The 23,217-nt window shown below is 54.4% G+C and overlaps 2 protein-coding genes across 3 annotated transcripts in view; both read left to right on the forward strand.

Annotated features, from left to right (window-relative positions):
- Nucleotides 1-5,083: 5,083 nt before the first annotated feature.
- Nucleotides 5,084-7,728, forward strand: Sftpc (surfactant protein C). The gene is made up of 6 exons (XM_046447821.2): nt 5,084-5,240; nt 5,873-6,031; nt 6,362-6,484; nt 6,722-6,832; nt 7,189-7,332; nt 7,531-7,728. Exons 1-5 carry the CDS (start codon nt 5,199-5,201, stop codon nt 7,321-7,323), a joined length of 570 nt encoding a protein of 189 aa, XP_046303777.1. The 5' UTR covers nt 5,084-5,198; the 3' UTR covers nt 7,324-7,332; nt 7,531-7,728.
- A 686-nt stretch (nt 7,729-8,414) lies between these two features.
- Bmp1 (bone morphogenetic protein 1) overlaps nt 8,415-23,217 on the forward strand; it is a 41,204-nt gene continuing 26,401 nt past the window's right edge. Inside the window, exons 1-8 of one of the 2 annotated variants that reach the window (XM_046447766.2) lie at nt 8,415-8,794; nt 16,707-16,820; nt 18,830-18,994; nt 19,161-19,278; nt 19,550-19,728; nt 20,267-20,372; nt 21,547-21,671; nt 22,240-22,355. In XM_046447766.2, the coding sequence (XP_046303722.1) occupies nt 8,626-8,794; nt 16,707-16,820; nt 18,830-18,994; nt 19,161-19,278; nt 19,550-19,728; nt 20,267-20,372; nt 21,547-21,671; nt 22,240-22,355 (1,092 nt within the window). In that variant the 5' untranslated portion in view covers nt 8,415-8,625. The remainder of the gene's footprint in view (nt 8,795-16,706; nt 16,821-18,829; nt 18,995-19,160; nt 19,279-19,549; nt 19,729-20,266; nt 20,373-21,546; nt 21,672-22,239; nt 22,356-23,217) is intronic. The other variant, XM_046447765.2, reaches the window with a different exon arrangement.

Genomic DNA, 23,217 nt, shown 5'->3' on the forward strand with positions numbered 1-23,217 from the left:
CTTTTACAAATGAGAAAAGTGTGTCTCCAGGACCAGAAGTCCAACTTCAAAGTTCACAGCAGTCTTGTACACCATGAATTTTCAAAGGATGGCTCTCAGAGCCCACTGGTCCTTGAGAATCTTCCATCGAGTCTTTGAGATCAAAATGCTTTTAGTAGCCAGGTGTGGTGGCACACACGCCTGTAATCCCAGCAGACCTTGAAGGCTGTCAGGAGGATCACAAGTTTGATGCCAGCCCCAGCAACTTAGTGAGGCCCTGTCTCAAAATAAAAAATAAAAAGTGCTGGGGATGTGGCTCAGTGGTTAAACATCTCTGTGTTCAATCCCTGGTACCAAAACAAAACAAAACAAACAACAACAAAACCCAAACACAAACAAACAAAAATGCTTTTCTTAACAAGACGATGTTATTTGCCTTTTTCACTTCCATGCTTTTATAGGAGTACCTGGAATTTTCCAGAAGTTACATGACATGTCTTCTATTAAGCCCTAAATTAAAGAGATTCGCAAAAATGCAAAACAGTGACACTTTTCTAAATTTTTGGCAAAAAATACAGGTATTTTCATTTAAAATGTACATGATTTGTTATAACACAAATAGGTTTGTCCTTACTATTTAAATAAGTGTTTTTAAATTCCTCAGCAAATACCAATATAGTAAATCTCAATTGATTTACTCACATAAAGCAAAAGCTCTTTGGGGTCCTCAGTACTTTTTGAGAATATTAAGGGATACTGAAACTAAAAATTTGAGCATTGCTGCTCTATACCATGACATCTCCAGAGAGGGGAGGGAGAGTGAAGAGCTCATGGGTACAGGGTAAGAGAAACCTGGAAGTGAGTGCTGGGCTTCAGTTGAGAGCTCTGTCCTCTGTCCACGTCAGTGTAGGAACCAAGACTGCTGGTCCCCATCTGAACTCAACCTCTGCCAGCAGGGTGGATGTCTCTGCTCTGAGCTTAGGTTCATGTTCTTCCACCCAGGAATGCCCCTGCCCCTTGACACCCACTTGTCGCAGTGTCCAGCTGTCTGTGCTGCCGTCCCCATGCCAGCCTGGGGAAGCAGTGGGGGTGGGGAGGGTGGCTGGGGCAGCTGGGCAATGATCCCCACCCGTCCCTGGCACAGCTCTGCCCAGCACACAAAGGGCAGAGTGAATCTTGTCCCAACCCGTGCAGCTGAGGAGCTGGGAGGAGGAGACGGAGAGGCACACACAGAAGGGTGGCCACCATGGGGCTCTCCATCACCCAGAGCTCTCAGAGGGCAGCCCAGAGACAGATGCAAAGGAGGAGTCTAGGTCCTGTGCATAGCTAGTGAGGGGTTCCCTGGGGGATGATGCAGGTGATGATAATGATGATGACTAGACTTTACATCAATGATGACATTGGAGCTTTCCAATGACCTTGGGAGGTAGAGGAGACGGGCAGTAGTAGTCCCATTTCACAGATGAACATATGAAAACCTAGAAAAGCAGAATGACTCACTGAGTCTCATAGCTGTCAGTGGAAGCACTGAGACCACCACTTATCAAAGGAAAGAACTCTGGACTGTCCAGTAGGAGGCTGCTGCTCTGTCTGGTGACAGTCTTGTGGTTGCATATAATTAATTACATGTGGCTATGTGCTTGCTTCTTGTCCTTGGCAGATTCACAGGAGCACCAGGAAAGTATGCTTTTTTCTGTTCAGGAGGGCAGCCTGGTTGGGAAGACAGGGCAAACAAAAGCTCCAATGTGGGTACTAAGTGGCAGATAAAGGTACAACAGAGAAGTGAGAGGATTTCAGAGGAGGGACAGCAAGGTCACAGAGCAGGTGCCTTGGCTCTTGGCCTTTTAGGGTCGGTGGCATTCAGATGGCTTAAGAATAGGCCTGGAAGACAGAGGTTGGTCTGGGGGTCTAGGTTGAGGGCTGCAGATGACCAGCTAAATGTTTCTCCCACTTCTTCCTCCAAGGAGCCCGAGACCTCTACCAGGTGGTGTCAGCACCTGAACTTCATTTATGAAACTTGACAGCACCCTTCGCCAGCCCCCAAAGATAAGTTTTTTATTTTATTTTATTTTTTTAAGCCATGAAACTGTGAGAGCTACAACCTGCAGCAGAACAGAGGACCTGGGAAAGAGAACTGAGGCTTTTTTCCGGAAGTACTCATGGCACCTGCTCAGAGCAATCCCCATTACCAGACATTGCGGCCCCCTGAGATGCCCACAGGGACCCCGAGATGCCTGCAGTTCTCCTTGGCTTTCCTGCTGGCCTGGCAAGCTGCCCACCTGGCTCAGGCCCAGTGCGTGTGAGTCAGCCATCAATCCCAAGGTTTCCAGGACAACTGGGGAGGGAGAGCAAGCCTGGGGGGCAGCAGGGTGGGCACTGCGGGGGAGCTGTCGCCTACATCTGGCACCTCCATACAGCTGAGGCCAAGCAAGAAGACACTTGCTCCCCCTCCCTCTCCTTCCCCCTCCCCTCCCCTTCCTCCACTCATCCTAGGATACTCTTCTGCTGGAAGCTTAGACAAATATTTAAAGGGGCAGTTGGGGGTGGGAGGAGCATGGTAGGAACAAACATTTCCTTCCCTCTCTTCTTCCCCTAGCGGCTCAGGGGCTCTCAGCTCACATGCCATGCTGTTGGACAACCTTGAAGCTGAGGTCCTCCAGCTGGAGAGGGATTCCTTTGGGGACAGGGGAGCCTGCCAGGGCTGAAGAGTAGGGGGCCAACTCCTGGTCAAGGAGCAGGGACAAGGTGTGAGGGAGCCTGGAACCTGGGTGACATTTTAGAGTTAAAGTGCAGCTGGTTCTCTGTATCCATGGGTTTCACATTTGCCAATTCAACCAAAAGTAGATGGAAAGTATTTGTGGGAGAAAAACACTGTCCGGGCTGAACATGTACGGATTTTTTTCCTTGTTATTATTCCCTAAGCAATCCAGTATAACAACTATTTGCATATCATTTACATTGTATTAGGTATTATAAGTCATCTAGAAATGATTTAAAGTATATGGGAGGCTGACTGTAATCCCAGTGGCTAGGGAGCCTGAAGCAGGAGGATTGCAAGTTCAAAGCCAGCCTCAGCAACTTAATGAGGCCCTAAGCAACTCAGGGAGACTCTGTGTCTAAATGAAATATAAAAAAGGGCTGGGCGGGCTGGGGATGTGGCTCAAGCGGTAGCGCGCTCGCCTGGCATGCGTGTGGCCCAGGTTCGACCCTCAGCACCACATACAAACAAAGACGTTGTGTCCACCAAAAACTAAAAAAAAAAAATAAATAAATATTTAAAAAAAAAAAAGGGCTGGGGATGTGGTTCAGTGGTTAAGCACCACTGGGTTCGATCTCCAGTACCAAAAAAATAAAAAATAAAAAACAAAGTATACAGGAGGATGTACATAGTTTACAAGCAAATGCTATATGCCATTTTACATAAGGGACTTAAGCATCTACACATTTGGTGTATATGTGGGGAGGGTCCTGGAACTCATCTGCAGGGTCAGGAGGGATTGCTGAGTAGGAGGACAAGAGAGTCGGGCCAAGAAAAGGAGGTGTTGCATTCTGGGTCACACATTCATGAAAGTTAAGGACTTTGGAGACCACCTGGCCCAGCAAGCGAAGGGGAGCCCAAGAGATAGGGTGAGGCCAACTCCAATGAGTCCAGCTCCAAGTTACTGATAGATTGAGCTGGTGCACTAAGCAGCAGGAATGGGTAAGAGTAAGGCAGGGAGAAGGAGAGGGAGGTCTGGAAAGTGGGTGGGATGTGGGTACATACAACTCTCAGGGGACATTTAGTTTTGTTGGTTTGGTCCTGGGAATTGAACCTCGGGCTGCTTGACCGTGGAGCCACATCCCCAGGTCTTTTTATTTTTTATTTTGAGACAGTCTTGCTACACTGCTGAGGGCCTGGTTAAGTTGTTAAGGCTGGCCTCTGACTTGAGATTCTCGTGTATCCACCTCCCCATTTGCTGGGATCACAGGTACACACCACCTCACCTGGCTGTGTTCTGTTTTGTTTTGTTGATACTAGAGATTGAAACCAGGGGCACTTAACCATTGAGCCCCAGCCCCAGCCTTTATTTAATATTTTACTTTGAAACAGGGTCTCACTAAGTTGTTTAGGGCCTTGCTAAATCGCTGAAGCTGGCTTTGAACTCATGATCCTCCTGTCTCAGCCTCCCGAGCGGCTGGTATTATAGGCATGTGCCACTGTGTCCATCTGGCTGTTTTGTTTTTGAGATGAGGTCTTGCTATATTGTCCAGGCTAATTTCTAATTTCTGGGCTCAAGGGATCCTCCTGCCTCAACCTCCCAAGTAGGGAGACCGTAGGAGTGTGCCACTGTGCTGAGTAGCATCCAAGGATATAAAAGGAGTCCAGAGGGATAGGGTGATAAGCCGGCAGGCAGTGTGGGCTGATTCAAAGACAAAAGATTGGGACCACAATCAGCCCTGTACAAGGATGTCCCAGCCTAGGAAAGCAGTGTCAGGCATGCAATCTGTCATCAGAAGCTTGCAGCTCATAGACCAGCCCAGAGCAAAGAATAACCCCCGCCCCATCCCCACGAAGAGTTTTCCACCAGTGGGGACAGATTCTCCAGAATTAGGAGATGAATGACTGGGGGCCAGTCTGAGGTTAGGTGCAGGATGTGTGGGAGGTGGCAGGCAAGGCAAACAGGAATTCAGCCCTTGGAGAAATGCACATTGATGGACACTCCACTCCAACTGATGTCAAAGCCCCTCCTGCCTTCAGCAGAGCCCCTCTGGGTCTCCTGCACTGCCTCCTGTGCCCCCTTTCTGGAGCCCATCACTACGCTCGGGGAAATTCTGTTGGGAACTGGGACCCTTAGCTGGGAGAAGTTCACCTGGCAGCAGACAGAAGGGAAGCACAGGGCTGTATGGGCAGGTGCCAGCAAGAAAGGCTGGACGCCAGGAAGACACCCACAGCAAAAGGTGCAGGTGGCCTCAGGGCAAGTTTGCTCAGCTCACCCAGGTTTGCTCTTGCTGGGGCCAAGAGGACTCATGTGCCAGGCATAAGGGCCCTTGGGGGCTCTTGCAGCTGGCTTATCAGGACCTTGGCTCTGGAGGGCCAGGAACAAACAGGCTTCAAAGCCGGGGGCTTGGCTCGCAAACAGGGGACCCGGCCCTTCACTTCTGTCCCCTCTCCCTGTGGGATACATATAAGACCCTGGTCCCAACTGCGAGGTGAGGAAAGGAGAAGGCCTGCCCGCAAGATGGATACAGGCAGCAAGGAGGTCTTGATGGAGAGCCCACCGGTGAGTGTGGTCAGCTGTGTGAGTGGGGGGTGGTTGTGTACACAGATGTGTACTGGGTTCCGCCTCCTCCATCCTTCCTGGGTCTGTTTCTTCATTCGTGTTCATTCACTCAACCAGCCTAGGACAGTGCTAAGTTAGGATGGGGACACCAAGACCACTGGCACAGAGTCCTTGGGGGAGAGAGACAAGGAAGCCCACAATTCCGATAAAAAGGGGCTGGGAGCCACCACAGGGGTCATCGGAAAGGGCTCTAGAGAGCACTGACAAGAGCCACTAAGTACTTGGGAGATCATAGGAGGGAGTAGGGGTAGGAAGAAGTAGTAGCATGGATAAAGGCCTGGAGGTACAAGAGCCTGGATCATTGGGGAACAGAGGTTGCCACAACTGGGGTTTGGGGAGTCTAGAGGAAGGAGCAGCGAGCCAGGCTCTCCTGTGTCCCTTCTAACCTGGGGGCTTGTTGGAGTGCGGGCCACCTCACCCCAGCAGGCTCCTCTGATCTCAGTCTCCTGTGTAGATCCACAACACTGGCTGTCCAGCCCTGAGAGGGCATGGGAGTGTGTCCAGTTTGTGCAGGGAAGGGAGGGGACATCCTCATGACCTCACACTTTTCTCCCTGCCTGCCATCTTGACAGGACTACTCAGCAGGCCCCCGGGGCCAGTTCCGCATCCCCTGCTGCCCAGTGAACCTCAAACGCCTTCTCATCGTGGTTGTGGTGGTGGTCCTTGTCGTTGTGGTGATCGTAGGGGCCCTGCTTATGGGTCTTCACATGAGCCAGAAACATACTGAGATGGTGAGCAGGCCTGGGATGGGGTGAGCAGCAGGCACAAGGCAGGTCAGAGAGGCTGTGTGGGTTGGGCACATAGGAAATCACCCAGGGGAGTGGTGGGGAGCAGGCAAGGACAGAGACGGGAATGGGTGACACCTGACCTAGCCATTTCCAGCAGGCTCCTGTCCCCCAGTGTGACAGCCAGTTCCCTCTCTCTAGCACCTGGTTCTGCTTACCTTCCCTGAGCTCTCAGGAAAGAAGGAATTTCTTTTGAGTGAAGGAACCTGAGGATAGGCAAGGGTGCTGAAGGGCCGAGAGGGGAAAGAAGACTGTCATGCCACACTATAACCCCAGGTCCTCGAGATGAGCATTGGGGCACCAGAAGCCCAGCAACGCCTGGCCCTGAGTAAGCATGCGGGTACCACTGCCACCTTCTCCATCGGCTCCACTGGCATCATCGTGTATGACTACCAGCGGGTGAGTATGCCAGTCCGGGGAACCAGTGACAAGACTTTGCTAGAGCCAACCAGCTGTGCTACTTCACTGCACCCATCTCTCCCTCTCCCTTAGCCCTTTTGCCTCCCTGGGGTGCCTGAATCCCAGACTCCAATGTGACTCCCTATGTGCTGTCTAGAGTGAGCTGGCTGAGGACCAGGGTTGGGGAGCCAGCGAGGCAGGGACTTTCCCAAGTGACCTCTAGCATTCCATGCCCAGCTCCTGACTGCCTATAAGCCAGCCCCAGGAACCTACTGCTACATCATGAAGATGGCTCCAGATAACATCCCCAGTCTTGAGGCTCTCACTAGAAAGTTCCAGAATCTACAGGTAGGTGTGTAGGTGAAAGGAGTGGTCTGTCTCCCTCCCAGCACTGCAGGGAGGAGTGTTTAAGGTGACAGCTATTTGTCACCTGTAAAGCACCGCTTCTCTTGGGCTGCCAGGTGAGTGTCCCTTTATACCCTCAGCCAGCACCATAGCTTCCCTACTGTTCTTAGCTGCCCACGGTCAGGGTACTGACCTCAGCTGAGCCCACATACTCCCTGTGGGCTTCTGACTTCTGGTACTATACTTGTGGGGAAACTGAGGCTTAGGGAGGCTGCCCAACATGCCTGGGGTCCCCCAAAAGGGCTGCATGATGAGAAAGAAACTCGGTTTTCAGATTCCAAAGTAGGTTCTCTTTTCAGGCCAAACCTGCAAACCCTAAGCTGGGCCAGGAGGAGGGGCATGAGGGAGGCTCTGCTTCCTCAGGAGGAGACCTGGCCTTCCTGGGCCTGGCCGTGAGCACCCTGTGTGGAGAGGTGCCTCTCTACTATATCTAGGACTTCCAGGTGAGCAACTGTGGCTGCCAGGGCACTGAGCAGCAGCGGGAAGGTCTTGGGACTCTGGCCATGTCAGCTGTTCAGACACTGGGGATGCCCAGAAACCAGTGGTCCAGGGAGCTCAGGGGAGGAAGGCTCACAAGACATAGGCGTGGGCACCCGCGGGGCTCTCTCTCACACATGATAAACAACGCTGTTGCTTCACAGGATCTGTGGGAGCGAACCAGGCAGGAAAGATCTGCAAGCAAAGGGGAGAAGCTGCTCTGGTTCACACCCCAGGGACTGACCCTGGAGAAACGGGAGCGAGGGTGTGGGATGTGTGGGGGGGTGTATGGGGGAGAGGTGGTTCCTCTGGGCCACGGGATTCCTATCACAAAAGAATAAAGCAACTGATTGAAAAACAAAGGGTCCAACTTGTACCTTCCGACACCTTCGAAGTCCAGAGTGCTGGGGCCGGCTCGGGGATGGGGAGGGCCTTGGGGGAACAGTCGGGGTTTTGCCGTGTCTCCTCTGTCCCAAGAATTTTGGGGACTCAGTCCATCCCAGATTGGGGAGAGGGGGCAGTGGGGAAGGGACCCGGGAACTATCCACGGGCGTGAGGCGCCCTCCAGTGGTGTGTCCGGAGGGAGGGGCAGAGACAGAGACAGCGAGAGAGACCAAAAGAGAGGGCGAGATGGGAGAGAGCGAGGGTCGGAGGGAGGGAGGGAGAGACGAGAGATGCCGGCCAGACAACGATCGCAGACGGAGGGACAGAGGCTGAGGTGGCGGAGAGTCCTGACAGCGTGTCCCGCCGCCGGGAGGGGCTCGGGCCGGCGGCCGCGGGGCAAGTCGCCGCTAGGGGGCCCCTGGCGGGAGCGGCGGCCGGCCGGGCACCCCGGGCGCCGGCGCCCCCTCCCCGGCCCCGGCCCCGGCCCCGCGCCCCTCCCGGGCGGGCGGCGCGGCTCCCTGCCCTCCCCGCCCGGGCTGGCGCGCTTCCCGGCCGGGCCGAGCACAGTCCCGGCCCCGAGGGGGGCCGAGCTCGGGCGAAAACCCGCCCTCCAGCGAGCTCATTTCCCTAAGGCGGGGGAGAGAGAAAGGAGCGAGCGCAGGGAAGGGCGAGGGAGCCGCGGAGCAGGGCGAGCGCGAGCCGCTGCGAGCGGGGGGCGGGAGACAGGAAGCGGGAAGGGAAGAGGTAGGCAGCGCGGGGGGAGCGGGAGCGAGCGGGCGGCCAGCCGCCGGGAGCGCCTCCTCCTCGCCGCCAGAACTCGGTTCCCCGCCGCCGCTCCCGCGTCCGGGTGCGACCCGCCACCACCGCCCGCCAGCATGCCCGGTGTGGCCCGCCCGCCGCTGCCGCTGCTGCTCCGGCTGCTGCTGCTGCTGCTGCTGCTGCTCCCGCGCCCCGGCCGGCCGCTGGACTTGGCCGACTACACCTACGACCTGGGAGAGGAGGACGCCCCGGAGCCTCTCAACTACAAAGACCCCTGCAAGGCGGGTAAGCGCCCCCCAGCCCCCCGCGGCCAGCCGGGGCGCGCGGAGCCGGGTGCGGGCAGGCCGGGCCGGGTAGGGTTTGGGGTTGGGGGAGGACAGTCCAGTGTGGGAAGCCGGGAGCTGCCTGGTTGGCAATGCAGTGGGGAACAAAAGAACGAGGGAAAGAGGGAGGGGGAAGTTTGGGGGACTTTTAGGACTGAAGTTTTGCTGCTGTTGGTGGACGGCGCTGCTGCTACCTCTTGCCCTCCCAGAGGATTCCTGGGGAAATCTCCCTGGGTCCGAGAGAATCCCGCGGGCAGGGAGGTTTCCTTCTGCAGGAAACTTTTCTGGTCAAACTCTCTCTCTGTGTATGTGTGTGTGTGTGTGTGTGTGTGTGCGCGCGCGCCCTCGCTCGCGTTCTTTTCCCTTCTCCCCCCATCCCTCCAGCTCTGCGGAACACTGGTGTTTGCCAGCCTGTCTGTCCGTCTCCCCCGCCCTGAGGCTGCACATCTGTCTAGGTTGGTGCCTGGAGGCCTGCAGCTCCAAGGAATAGGTCTCCCAGCCGCCACCCCATTCCAAGGGGAAGAGTAAAGTTTTCCAGGGATTCTGTGGGATCTTTCTCCTAGCCTTTGGTCCTAGCCAGCAGCAACAGCTTTCTGGGACTCAGGAGATAGCTGTCAAAGTCAGAGAAGGAGGGGACACACCTGTGTCCCTGTGTGCCAAGAGGGCCCTGCCAAGGCCAAGATGGGGTGGAAAAGAGGACACACAAAGAGAACTCAGATATTCGGCATCAGCCTTCTTACCCTACATACAGCAGAGGCCAATTAGGTGAGGTCAGGGCCACAAGAGAGAAAGAATGTGCGTTGTCCATGAGGACCCTCTGTAACCCCTTTACTACTTCTGGGACCAGAAGAGTCCTGCCCCTGGAGTGACCAGATGGCCAGGCACTCAGGCCATTGGCCTGATGGGATGACCCTGAATAGGCTGCTTGGAATGCTCAGGGGATGAGATATCAGAATTTTTCCTCGATTTCCTGCCTCTGTCTTCGGCCTGTCTCTAAATAGCCAGAGCCAGGGTCATGGTTCCTAGAACTGTAAACAAGGGGATGGGTGGGGGCAGGCCACTCTAGCCCTGGCCCTGGAATCCTGGTCAGGCACACTCCTTGCCCTCTCTCTCCTCACTTAGGGTGGAATGGGAGACCTTCTTCCTCCGTATCTGCTGGCTGTGGGCAAGCTGGGATGTGAGCTGTCATCTTTCTTGCTAGGTGCATGGGGTGAAGAGGAGGCAGAGTGGATAGGTCATGGGCTCAGGAGGCAAGCAGAACTAGTTTTCAATCATGGACTCATTAGCTCTCCTTCTTGGGAAAGGTAATCATCATCTCTGACCTTCGGTTTTCTCACCTGTAAAATGGGACTGTTAATATATCTCTCCATAGAGCTGCTGGTAAAGGCTAAATCTGAGAACGTATTATCACTTACCACATAGTAAGCACTAAAATGTTGGCTTCCTAATCCCCTGTGTTTTGTGCCTCTGACTCCCACTTCATTTTAAAATATATATATTTTAGGGGGAATGATCTTGGTTTTTAGGAAAAAGTAATGTCTCCTTGACACCACCCTTTTGTCCCTTCCCCATTCGATGCTCTACATTTCTACATTCCTGATGCCTAACATGTCCCAGGCCTGATGTTGTGGGAGGTACAGAGAGGTGCCAGTTAGGTCCCTGCCTTCAAGGGTCTTATAGTCCAGCAGGGGCCAAGAGTTCACAGACATAACCAATAGCACCACCCAAGGTATGTGAAGTGCCATACTGGAGGATAGGAGGCCCCTTGCTCCCTCTGTAGCCCTGTTGATGGGGACTGCAAAGTGATTAGAGGGGCCTGGGAAGGTCTGTGGAGCCTTCATGGAGAAGCTGGGGCAGGGGTGGGGGAGGGGAGGCCTCAAAGAATGGGTAGGAAGCCATGCTGATGTTGGAAATGGGAGCGATTTTGGGAACAGCAAGAGGCTGAGGGCTGTATCCTCAGTCTCAGATTTCATGCTAGGGTGGGGCTGACTAAGTTGGAACTTTCAAACAAGGGCTCTGGAGAAAGTTCTCCACCAGGGTGAATTGAGGCTGGTGGGGAGCTGGGCCAGGCTTGGGGGTGGCCGAGAGGGCCAGGGAGCCTGACAGGGCCAAGCTTCAAGGTCAGATCAGGCCTCCCTCTTGGGTGTGACTGATGCTCAAGTCCCATGGCCCATCCCTGGAGGAAATTGGATTCTAGTTCCTGGAAACACACACACCTCTGCTGAGCCTGGCCTGCCACCCCCGAGCTGTGGGTCCCCCAGCTGCCCTCTCTGTGCTGTCTCCTCCTGCCTGGCCTTGCTTCTTGGCCCTTTTGCATCCAGGCTCCAAGATGCGGAGGCGACTGGCAGGCACTGGCCTCTACTTCCTTTGAATGTGGCTGGTGGCCCTGCTTACCTCTGTTCGCTCCACCCTCCCCAGCTCTCTCCTCCTCCTTCGTCTGCCTCACGTGCACTAAGGACCAGCCGTGAAAGCCCCTTTGACTCCCACAGCCCACCTGTGATCTCTTAGGTTGCTCTGAGGATAACCAGGCTCTGTCATTTGAAGTTTCATTTGAAGTCACCTCTGACAGTTGCTGTTTGAGTTATGGTTACTATTGCAGTAAGGGCAAAATTAAGGCCCTTGATACCCTGGAGAAGTTCCTGGACCTTCTGTGCAGCATCGTACAGTGGACAGGAAGCTAGGCTGGTCTGTTGGTGTGCTCAGAGCAGTTTCCTCAAGCCCGCTCTCTAACGCTTGCCCAGGGAGATTCGAGGCAGCCCCGATCTCTTGTATATTGGGATACTAAACATCAAAGGGGTCCTTCTCTACAATTTCCAACATTGCCAGTGACCCTCAGGGATCTGGGAGAGAGTTGGAGACAGAAATTGGGGCATAGTTCATCCCACAAGCAGAGAAGTCCATGGGACCTGACCCTGAGCCAGCGAGGCCCTTGCTTCCACCCTGACCTCAGCTGGCAGCTTGGAGGTCTGGGGGAGGTGCAGTGGGCAGCAGCTCCCCCAGTGCTCACCATCACCCTTGCCCTAGTGGCCTTGTGGCCGAGCTAAGGACTTTAGGGTGTCTTGGGGGTGGGATATGAGCACAGTCTCTTCTGTCAGAAGACCACATCCCGCCTTCCAGACACACTGAGTCACCCACCCACCTAAGCCTCTACTTTCTGAGTCACCCTCTCTTTTAAGTGCCCCAAGGGAAGAGGAAGACTATTCCCTGGGCTCTGGATGGAGGGGACTAGTGAGATTCCTCAGGAAGAAGGCATTCCTCAGGATTCAGACTCCAGAGATTGAGGGAGAAAGTATTGGGGGAGGGTGGCAGAGGAGGGATGGAATGGCCACTCCCCAGGCCACTGTGGACTTCTTAAGGAAGGATATCTATACTGAGAGGCCTCAGCTAATCTCCCTCTCTCTCTCCCTCTCTCACGCATGTGTGCACCCCCATGCATTTCTAGGGCACCGTTCTCCTTTGGGGAGTGTGGCCTGTGAACGGAGTACACACCTGCAGTTAGAACTTGCACAGGGAAGTGGCTGATTGTGCACATTTGTTTGTGTCCTTGCTTTAAAGCGGGTCTGTTCACCTGTGTGTGTTTGATTCCTGAGTAAGCACAAGTGTAAATGTGCTCCTGTTGGCCAGTAGACAAGTGATGAAGTTCATTTGCATGTTTGGGGGTCCCCTCAGTGTGTCCTCCCCCACCTAGAAGCCTGTCCTATCCTGCACCTATGGCTTTGGGTCTCCATCACACCAGCCAGGTTTCTCTCCCTGCCCTGGGTGAGGGGATTCGGAATCCAGAGCTCACCTTGGGGACAAAGTTCCTCCCCCGGTCCAGGCACATGGATGTTGCTGTGTCCCTTTTTCTGTTCCCAGCCTGGCTATGGAGAGCTACAAGTGCTCCTGTCTGGTTTACAGCCAGAAAACAAAACAAAAACTTTTGATCCTGTTTGAAAACAATTAATATCCTGACCCTGACCCCTGGGCTTCCTTTTGGTCAGGAGGGGCATCCTGGACTCTCTGGCCTCCAGATTCCCTAGCTCCCCAGGTTGGGATCCCAAATGGGTAGGCCCTCAGGCCTGGCTCTTGGCCATAAGGCTCTCCTGCCACCTCGCCCCTACCCCCACCCCGACTGGGTTCCCACGCATTCTTCAGCCATGACATTCCCACCACAGGGCGCCTGCTCCCTGCTGAGCACCACAGCTGGGCCCTGTTCCGCCTTCTACTTGCCCTACCCCAGGTCCACACGGTCCTGGTCCCATATGCCAGCAAGGTTCTGTGGCTTCTGTCCTTGGGTTTCTCTCAATTGGGGTACAAGTGTTAGGGACCAGCATGCCCAGGGAAGGTGTAAAGCTGACCTTGAGCTTCTGGGATTGGCATTGAGGTGGCATTGACCAGTTAGTAGATGCTTACTGTGCTCTAGATTCTGTTCTAGGAGCCTCATTTGCATGGCTTAGTTTCTGCATGCAGGATTCTATCATTAGTCCCTTCTTTTATAGAGAATATTGAGGTTTAGCAGAACTTACAGTGACATTGGCTAGGAGTAGTGAACTGGGAGTCAAAGACAGGTCTGTCTGACTCCAAAGACCTTGCTCTTTAATGACAATGTAAAGTCAATCTGAAAGTCCAGCCACATGAGTCCAGTTGCCCTCTGTATCCATAGTTCCACATCCATGGGTTCAGACAACCATGGATCAAAAATATTTGGGAAAAAAAAATGTTGTCTGTATTGAGCATGTACAGACATTTTTCTTTTTATTATTCCTTAAATAATACAGTATGACAACTACTTACATGGTATTTACATTGTTACGTATTACAAGTCATCCAGAGATGATCTTAAGTACACAGGAGACTGTGGGTAGGTTCTGTGCAGATACTACAGCATTGTATGTAAGAGACTTGAGCATCCGCAGGTTCAAGTATTTGTGGGATCCTGGATGAATCCCCCGAGGATGACTGTGTGTGGTAATGCCCCTGGGTATGGACGTGGAAGCCTGGACGTGCAGTGTGTGTGCAAAGGTGCAAATCATGCAAAAATGTCGGGGTGTTCATGTGGTACATGCACACCCAGGTGATGCTGGCATGTATGAATGTGCTGCCACCTCCCTGGGCCATACCATCTATCCCAAATCCTTATTGAGGCCACTCTTGCATGTCAGCTTAGAAGCATCTTCTGTTGCTAAGCCAAAGCCACAGAGGAAGGCTGTTGGGTGACAGAAACTTTCTCAGGGGCTGGAAGAGATCTGGACCAGTTATAGGCAGGTGCCTTCTCAGATTCAGTGTTCGGATTTCTGCAGCCAGGGAGGTGGGCTGGCATCTGGCCACAAGTTTATCTCTCTGAGTGTTTGTAATGGGACACTCCTAGGCAAAAGCCCGCGATGGAGTGTGGCTTACTGGGCGTGTTGTGGGTGGGCCGGGATTAAATGAACTCATTAATGTGAAAGCACAACGTAGTTTCAACAGACATTTACATAAGGTGTCATTACAGCTACTATTACTGGCTTAGTGAGTTCAGAGCATGCTGCTGGTTTGTGTGTGTTGGAGCTTGCGCCTGTGTGTTTTTTAGGACTATCTGTGAGTCTGTATTTTTTTGTGGATGTGTGTTTCTAGGGAGTGGCTATTTTTGTGGATGTGTACTTACAGTTTGGGTTCTAGGGAGGTAATGAACTTGAGTGCAGCAATCCCCGGACTAGGGATGGGGAGCCTTATTACAAATCCAGCCTTTCTGGCAACCAGCAGCAAGGTCTCAGTTAAATCTGCTCCCTTCTGGGCCTCAGTTTCCTTCCCTGTAAAATGGATGATTGGCTAGGTGACTGCTAAAGTCAGTCCCCACTCTGTTGATCTGTGTCTCAGGGAGTGTGTGTCTTTGGCATGTATCTGCAGGTCAGAATACTGGCGTGGTGCTTCATTCATTCAAAAAAGCATCGCTGAGTGCTTTCCACCCAAAGGCCCCGTGCTGGGCACCACTTGCATATGCAGGGACCTATGTGTCTGACCTTGATGGCTCTGCATTTGACAGCAAGGGTGTGAATGTCACCATATGTTCATCGGAACACTAACCACATGTGTCTGATTCTCTGTGTGATGAAGTAACTGTATATGTGTCCACCCAGTGGGGCCAGCTGGGGAGGAGAGACCTGTGTGTAAGGCCTCAAGGTTAAAACAATTTGTGTAATGCTGACCGCCTGGCCTGTGCAGTGCTCTGCCGGGATGAGAAGCAGATGTCACCATGGGCGGGGCCACAGGGAAGCTGCTCTGGTTGCACCTCCAACTCGCACCCCTGGCTTTAGCCCAGCCCTTGTGAAGCTCACAGCTGGGCTCCTTCAAAGTGGCCAGTTCTATGGCTTCTGCTTCCCCTTGCTCTAGACTTCTCAAAAAAGAACACAGGGGGGCTGGGGTTGTGGCTCAGCGGTAGAGCATTCGCCTCCCATGTGTGAGACCCTGGTTCGATCCTCAGCACCACATAAAAATAAATAAAATAAAGATATTGTACCCATGTATAACTAAAAAAAAAAAAAAAGTATTAAAAAAAAAAAAAAAAGAACACAGGCAGCTCAGCCCATGACTCCAGAAACGTCTCTTCCCAACACCAGAAATAAAAATGGCCTGTTGGGGGACGGGGGGTCTCTTCCCCTGGGCCTTTCTTCTCCAGAAAGGGGACTGAGAATGGGAATCACTTGAGAACTGTTAACCCTTTCTTGCCAGCTGGGAAACTCCCAGTGTTTCTACCTGCCCCAGTTCTTATTGCATTGTATTATAATTCATGTCCTCCCCTTTATTTGATTGAAATGGCATCTGCTGTGTGAACACCACATTCTTGGCACAGTGCCAAAGTTATGAACATACAAACAGACTCTGTTAGTCAGTTTTCTGATACTATAACAAAATAGTCCAGATAATTGACTTAGAAAATAGGTTCATTTGGTTCTTGGTTCTGGTGTTTCTAGTATAAGACGGTGGTGGACATTGTTTTGGGCCTCTGATGAGGCAGCAGCACATCATGGCAGAAGAATGTGGCAGAGCAAAACTGCTCACCTCATCAGTTAGGAGGCAAGGAGAAAAGGAAGGGACAGCCCATAGTCCCCTGTAAAGGCACACCCCTAATGACCTAATGGCCTCCCTTAAGGGCCCACCCCCTAGAGGTCCAAAGCACCTCCCTTTAGCACCTCCTTGGGTACCAACAGCCTTTAGCACAGGGACCTCTGGGGGTGCATTTATGCAGACCATAGTATAGACGCTACCATCTTGCCCCAGTGTATTTTCTCCAGAGCACTGTACTCCAAACCGTCTGGATTTCTCTAAGTCAGTATCTAGGCACTTGTGGGTTATAGAAGGCGGGCTACTGCTCTGTCTTGCTAATCTTTGGCTAGTGCCTGACCCAGGTGCTGAGTGTCGACTGAAGAATGAAGGAATAAATGATACACGGTGTCCTTGTGGAGATCACAGCCTGGTAGGGGTTGGTATCCACTTTGCCAGGATTTTATTTTATTGTTTTATTTTTTGTGGTGCTGGGGCATCGTGCATGCCAGGCGGGCACAGTGCCACTGACTTACACTCCCAGCCCTTTTTCTTTTTGGAGACAGGGTCTTGCCCTGTTGCCCAGGCTGTTCTCCAAATCCCTGGGCTCAGTGGTCCTTCTGCCTTGAACAAGCATGGTGTGTATCTCCTACCCTGCTGTTGCTGGTCTTTTAGCTAAAACTGAGCATGAACTCACAAGAGATTCTAGAAGCTGATCTGTCACTGCCCTTGTTTTTCTCCTCCAGTGGCATTTGAGGGTCGGAGTTGCTGTGGGGACTGGGCGGGTGTGCCCACAGGTCAGGGCTATCACATGCTGCACCCAGTCCCAGGTAAGAGAACTACCTCAACCCCTGACCTCTTCTTTTTTTCTTTAGTTGCCTTTCTTGGGGACATTGCCCTGGACGAGGAGGACTTGAGGGCCTTCCAGGTGCAGCGGGCTGCGGATTTCAGGCCACGCATGGCCCGTAGGTCGTCCATCAAAACAGCAGGTACAGGCCAGCCCTCTGTGTCCCAGAAATGGGTTCCAGACTTGGGGGAACAAGGGATCCCCCTGTTCCCAGCCAGAGCCTTCCAGCTCAGAGGCCATGAACTTGATCCCAGCGCATGGGCTTGTCTTCCTTTGGAATATCTTTATCCTTCCGCAGGAGGAGTAGGAAGTATGGTCATACCCAGGGCCTAAGAGCCCCCAGCTTCCTGCTTACAGCTTACAAAGTACTTTCAGAGGTGTTGTCTAACTTGACTGTCCCCAACTACCTTCAGAGGTGTCTGTCAGGACAACTCCTGGTTTAAACTCAGAGAGGTAAAGCAACTTGCCCAAGATCACATAGCTTGTTGGTGGCATAGAACCCATCCTTCTCTCTCCAAATCTGAGCCGCTGTGCCCAACAAGTAATCCCCTGGGCCTGCTGGTCCCACTGCCCAGCATCCTCTGGGGCCCTTCTCAGGAGCTTCATTCATGACTTTTCCAACCGTCTCCTGGACGTGATGGTGCACCTCCGTGTTCTATGCCCTTCCTGCTCGGTACCTGGGTTGTTAGTATCTCTCCATGCCACATGGGAATTGCTTCCACGTCTCATCTCCCCAGCTGGACCTACAATCCTCAAGGTCAGGGATGGTCTCTCTCTCTCTCCCTGGTGATCCAAGCACCTACCAATTCCTGTGGCACTTGTGTGTGGAGAGGGGGAATGGAGGACTGAGGACCAGGGCTGAGTTGGCTCTTCTCACCTTCTTACTGATCTATGGAGGGGCAGCGGCTTGTCACTGCTGTGCTGCAGGTGGCCTGGGGCAGGTCCCGACAGCCCAAGGGTGGAGATGCCTACCAGGGCCTGCCCAGCAGTCATCCTGACAGCAGGAGCGAGGATCTTAGTGTGGGCAACCTGGGAGTAAGGGTCAACTAACCCAGAGGGCAACTGGCATCAGAGAGTGACCTGGTGGCCTGGTGACAAGGGAGGCTTATATAACCTTAGTGGAGACTAGTAAGAATGGTGCAGGGGAAAGCCACACAAAACCAACTCATGAGGTGACTTTGGGCAAAGCTTTGGCTTCAGTTTCCTCGATATGTCAGATGTAGGTAATGGCACTTGCCCCCATCCCATAATGCTGTGATGTCACATGAAAATGTGACTCTGAGAAACTTAGAGAAAACATAAAGTTTCACATGCTCCATAGATACCAGGTTTTGTTAGATGAGAAGGGACATTTTCCAAATCTCAGATCCCCTAGGTCCTTACAGTTCCTACGAATTGAATGCATTACTGTTCTCCTTTGCAGTCACAGCCATTCTTGCCATTGATGGTAGTTATGAATAGTTATAGCATAACTTCACCATAATTGTAGAACTTTGTATTCTGTGTAGTCACTGAAAACACTGAATTAGCGAATACTGAATCATTGCTCCAGGGGAAACGTGGGCTCTGCCAGCTTCTGGTCACATTTTTTTAAACTGGTCACCACATGACCTTGTCTTATGTGTATTTCATTTAAAGACACCTTATTTAATACATAGTTGATTCATGAACTCACAGCCAACAGCACTGACTCAGGCCTGAACAAATTTATCTAACACATGCATTTCTCTGTAGAACACTTCCCAGCCTTCTTGCCCTTGGGGACATGAGATAGCACTTTATATTACACTTGAGAACTATTTTAAACGGCAAAATCATCTACAAGATGCACCAAAATGCAAAGAACATGGCACTCAATAAACCTTAAAAAGGACACTTGTTTATAGTAGGGGAGCTGAAGCAAAGCAACGTCACCTCGGTCAGCCTCAGCGGGGAACGCACACGCTGGGTAAGAACTTTTACCCTGCTCTGTGCTTGGCCACAAGTGACCGTGAAAGCCCTGAGAGTTGATTTGGGGGTTACAAATGAATTTTAGCAGGTAGGCAAATTCACAGATACAGAATCCACAACTAAGGGGGCCCTGCTGGGCTTTGTCTCCTCCCTCTGCCCTCCACCCACCTGCTGCCAAAGCCTTTCCTCTTTTAATTCCAGGAAACTCTTCTGCCCCTGGCTGCCAGGGAGCTAGTGGGCAGCCTCAGAGGGAATCCCAGGGGAGATGGAGAGGCAGGCCCCGGAGCCGGCGGGCAGCAACCTCCAGACCAGAACGTGTGTGGCCTGATGGGGTCATCCCCTTTGTCATCGGGGGAAACTTCACTGGTGAGTGTGCTGCTGTGGGGCCCAGGCACCGCCTGCATCCTGTCCTGGCCTTGCTACTTTGGCCTGTCTGTGGCAGTGTGCTCTCAGAATGGCTGGTTCACTCTAGCAGCGCGTGGAAGTGGGCCACCTGGGCACTGTGATAGCCTGGCTTCCTTCCTCCCGGCAGGCAGCCAGAGAGCGGTCTTCCGGCAGGCCATGAGGCACTGGGAGAAGCACACCTGTGTCACCTTCTTGGAGCGCACCGACGAGGACAGCTATATTGTGTTCACCTATCGACCCTGCGGGTGAGCAGGGACCCACGGGCACTGCACTCTTGGCCATGACCCTCCCCCAGGTTCTGCCCTGGGCTCTGCTACTGCCCTCAACTGGTGCGCCAATCCCCTCCCACCATGGGGCATCTCCCTGTTGTGACCCTGGCACACAGCCTGGGCATTGGGTGCTCAGGGACCCCCCCACCCTTCCACTCCCCTGCCAACCTGGCAGCCTGGCCCGGCCCCTGAGTGGATGCACTCCCCCAGCTCGGGACCGCCCCCCTGAGCTGGCCCCGCCCTCCAGGTGCTGCTCCTACGTGGGTCGCCGTGGTGGGGGCCCCCAGGCCATCTCCATCGGCAAGAACTGTGACAAGTTCGGCATTGTGGTCCATGAGCTAGGCCACGTCATTGGATTCTGGCACGAGCACACAAGGCCTGACCGGGACCGCCATGTCTCCATTGTGCGAGAGAACATCCAGCCAGGTAGGAAGCACCTCCTGCCCCAGCCCCACCTCTGGGTCCCCTTGTGGGTGGAAGCTGCACCTGCTGACCTCGGCCTGGGTCAGGACACCCCCCCCCCATCTGCTCAAGGCTGGTAGCAGCTGCCTGGGTGCAGGTTCAGCTGGCCTGGGGGGTGGAGTGGGGGTAGCAGCAGCCCAGGCCCGGATGCTCCTGCAGGCCTTCCCCTTCACTTTTCCACCGTCTCCTGCCCTCTGCCAGTTCTATCTTCTAGGGTTTTCTTCCCTGTTTTCCTCAGCCTCCCTCTCCTGTCCCCTCCCGCCTACCGGCTCTGTCCGCCAGACATTCTCTAATCCACTGGTCCCTTCCCATAGTTCCTTGGGCCCACTTCCAGTAGGTCCCTCCATTCACTGGCTTCTCTCTGGATAGGACTCTTCTGCAGAGCCTCCCCACCCCGAGGCTGCCCTTGGCCACTCCCCAGGCCCTCAGGTAGGGGGCCTTCAGCAGGTACAGGGAGGACACAGGCTCCTGCCTCCCCATACCCTTTTCCTGGTCTTCGCAGGGCAGGAGTATAACTTCCTGAAGATGGAGATCCAGGAAGTGGAGTCTCTGGGGGAGACTTATGATTTTGACAGTATCATGCACTACGCCCGGAATACCTTCTCCAGGTGAGAGATGGGCTGGACTCCTGTGGAGCCGCCCAGCCCTGCCTTCTGGAAGCCGTTTCCTTTTCACCTCCTGCTTTGCACTGGCCCACCCTCTGCCGCAGGCCTCAAGGGCAAGGGAGTGCTCTGGGGGGGCGGGGGTGATGGCCCAGCCCAGGCTCTTTGCCTGTCACTGAGCACACCTGGCTTCTACCCTGGACCACCCCCACCTCCAGCTCACAAGACACCCTCCTCACCCTGCCCTGGTTCCCAGAAGACACAGCCAGAGCCCCTGAGGGGTGCCCTGCCTCCCATCATTGAGCGTGGGAAGTGACCCGTCCCTCCTCATGGGCCTTCCCGGACTGGCCTTTCCCAAGCCTGGCTCTTTCCTCATCCCCTATCCCTGTCCAGGGGTTGGCCCTTCCCCCCTCTTCTCAGAGCTCCTTCTAGACACACTTTTCCTGCCTCCAGACCTGAGGGAACCAAGGCCAGGGAGGAGTAGTGAGGTCACTCTGCCCTCCACACCCACAGACCCTCCGATATTCCCCCTCCCCTGCATCCCCATCCCCTGCTGCGATCTGCCCAGCTGGGTGTGAGTCAGGGGCCCTGGGGAGGCAGGGCTGCCTGCTCCTCCTTCCTTCTGCTCCCCCCACATGGAAACACCCGGGGTTCAGCTACCAGGAACTGGAGGACAGGGACACTGGTGGATTGGGAGTTGGTGGGACTGTCCCTGTGGTCTGGGCTGGCCACGGTGGAACCTGCCCTTGCCCTTTGGCCTCGCTCCAGGTGCTTTCAGACAACGCCCTGTCATCAGGGGAAGTTCCCAGGGGCTGAATCAGCCTGAGGGGCCACCAAGGCAGGAGCTGGGTGGGGCTGCAGAGATGCCCAGAGGATGGATTAGGGCCTGCAGCTCTTCTGAGGCTGGGGCACCTGGAGGGTCCCCAGGGCATCATTGGACTGGGTCTCTGACCTCCCAAAGCATACCAGTTCCTGTGGTATGGCTGCCACGGGGCAGGGTGGCTGCTGGTCAGTGGGCAGCTTAATGACAGGGTGAGACATCTCCACCCGTCCCTGACCCTGCTGAGGAATGTCTGGGCTCTGGAAGGGTCGTGACCTGTGGGGGCACACTGGCGAGCCACCTCTCCTTCCTCACCTACCTTCCGGTGGATTCCCACTCACACTCTTCATTTCCTCCCAGGGGTATCTTCCTGGACACCATCGTTCCCAAGTACGAGGTGAATGGGGTGAAGCCTCCCATTGGCCAAAGGACCCGGCTCAGCAAGGGGGACATCGCCCAGGCCCGCAAGCTCTACAAGTGCCCAGGTCAGAGCAGGGAAGGGACAGGCCAGGTGGGTGGAGGGAAGGGCCTGGGGCCACCAAGAAGGTCGCAGCTGTAAGTGTTAGAGGAGGGTGTTGGGAGAGGCATGTGGAGGTTGTGCCAGGTCTCACTCAAGGAACCGAACTGGATCAGGTGGTATGGGAAGCTGAGCCACATCCTGGGGCTGGCAGAGGGGGGGAGGGTCAGGGGCTCAGGACTGGGGGCCAGGGAGAGGGAGGAGTAGACAGTAGGAGTAGAAAAGGGGGAGAACAAGCCACTCCGGGGGCGCGAGGAGGAACCGAGGCCCACCACAGGAGCTTGACCTTAACTCTGGAGCCCATGTTGCCTTGATGACAGGGCATCCCGTTACCCTGGCAGCAGTGGGCCCTGGGAGGCAGGATGGTGTGTGCCCATGCCAGGAGGAGGGTGGATTTTAAAGGGACAGGACCAGCCCCCCTCGTCAGCCCTTCCTCTCTCCCCCAAAGGATGCCGGGGCTCAGGGGGGGGTGAGCCAGAAGGCAGGGGAACTCGGCGCCTGCAGCCCGCTGTGCAGTCATTTCCTTTCCTTGACAGCCTGTGGAGAGACCCTACAAGACAGCACAGGCAACTTCTCTTCCCCTGAGTACCCCAACGGCTACTCGGCCCACATGCACTGCGTCTGGCGCATCTCAGTCACGCCCGGGGAGAAGGTAACCCAGGACCCTGGGAGTGGGAGAGCATTTCCTCTGAGGAGCCTCAGCCCAGGGATTTCTCCCATGTGGGGTCAGTGTGGCTGCCGGTGACCACAAGTCCCACGGGGCACAAAATGAGGAGGGGCTTCTGCCCATTGGCAGCCCTCCTCCCCCCTCAGGGACCTAGTCGGCACCCCTTTCCACATGGCCTTGCTGTGAGCATCTGCTGTGCAGGGCCGCTGGACTACCCATCTCTTCCTGAGTGCTTTCCTAGGTGCTTGTCACCTGGTCCCTTGCCATTCTTTCAGCCACCCTGTGTCTTCATTTCACAGACAGGCAATGAGGTGCAGGGAGGCTAAGTAAACTTGCCCCAGGTCGCGCAGTTGACAAGGAGTGAGGTGGGATTTGAACCCTTGGCGGGACTGGGTTCCATCCCAGCCTTGTCCTTGATAGACTGGGTGGCCTTGGATGAACTGCCCTCGTCGGAGGCTCTCATCTACCTCGTCAGGGCTTGGGCCAGGGGCTCCTAAGCGCCCTTGCAGTTCTGATGAGCTGTGGTTCGGGAAGAGTTAAGGGCCCAGGCAAAGGCCTCCCACAGCATGTTCCCTGGTACTGGGACCCGACAGACTTGGCCCCAGGGATCTGACTTTGTGACCCTGGCTCTCTCTTTTTCTCCTCTGCCTGTCACCTGTGTATCATTCCTGATCCAAAGAGGACGCTCGGCCTCTGTCCCTCTTACCTGGGGGTGAGCCTGGTTCTCACAGTTGCTACCTTTGTGGGGCTGGCTGGGGTAGACTGTGGCTGCCTCGGCCATCCTCCTGCAGGAAGTCTGCCCTTCCTGTGGCTTACGCAGGCAAGCAAGGCGGACACCGAGTGGCCA

Source organism: Marmota monax, unplaced genomic scaffold (genome assembly GCF_021218885.2).
Source record: "Marmota monax isolate L192 unplaced genomic scaffold, Marmota_monax_Labrador192_F-V1.1 WCK01_AAM20220418_F8-fsc00040, whole genome shotgun sequence".
Taxonomy (NCBI): domain Eukaryota; kingdom Metazoa; phylum Chordata; class Mammalia; order Rodentia; family Sciuridae; genus Marmota; species Marmota monax.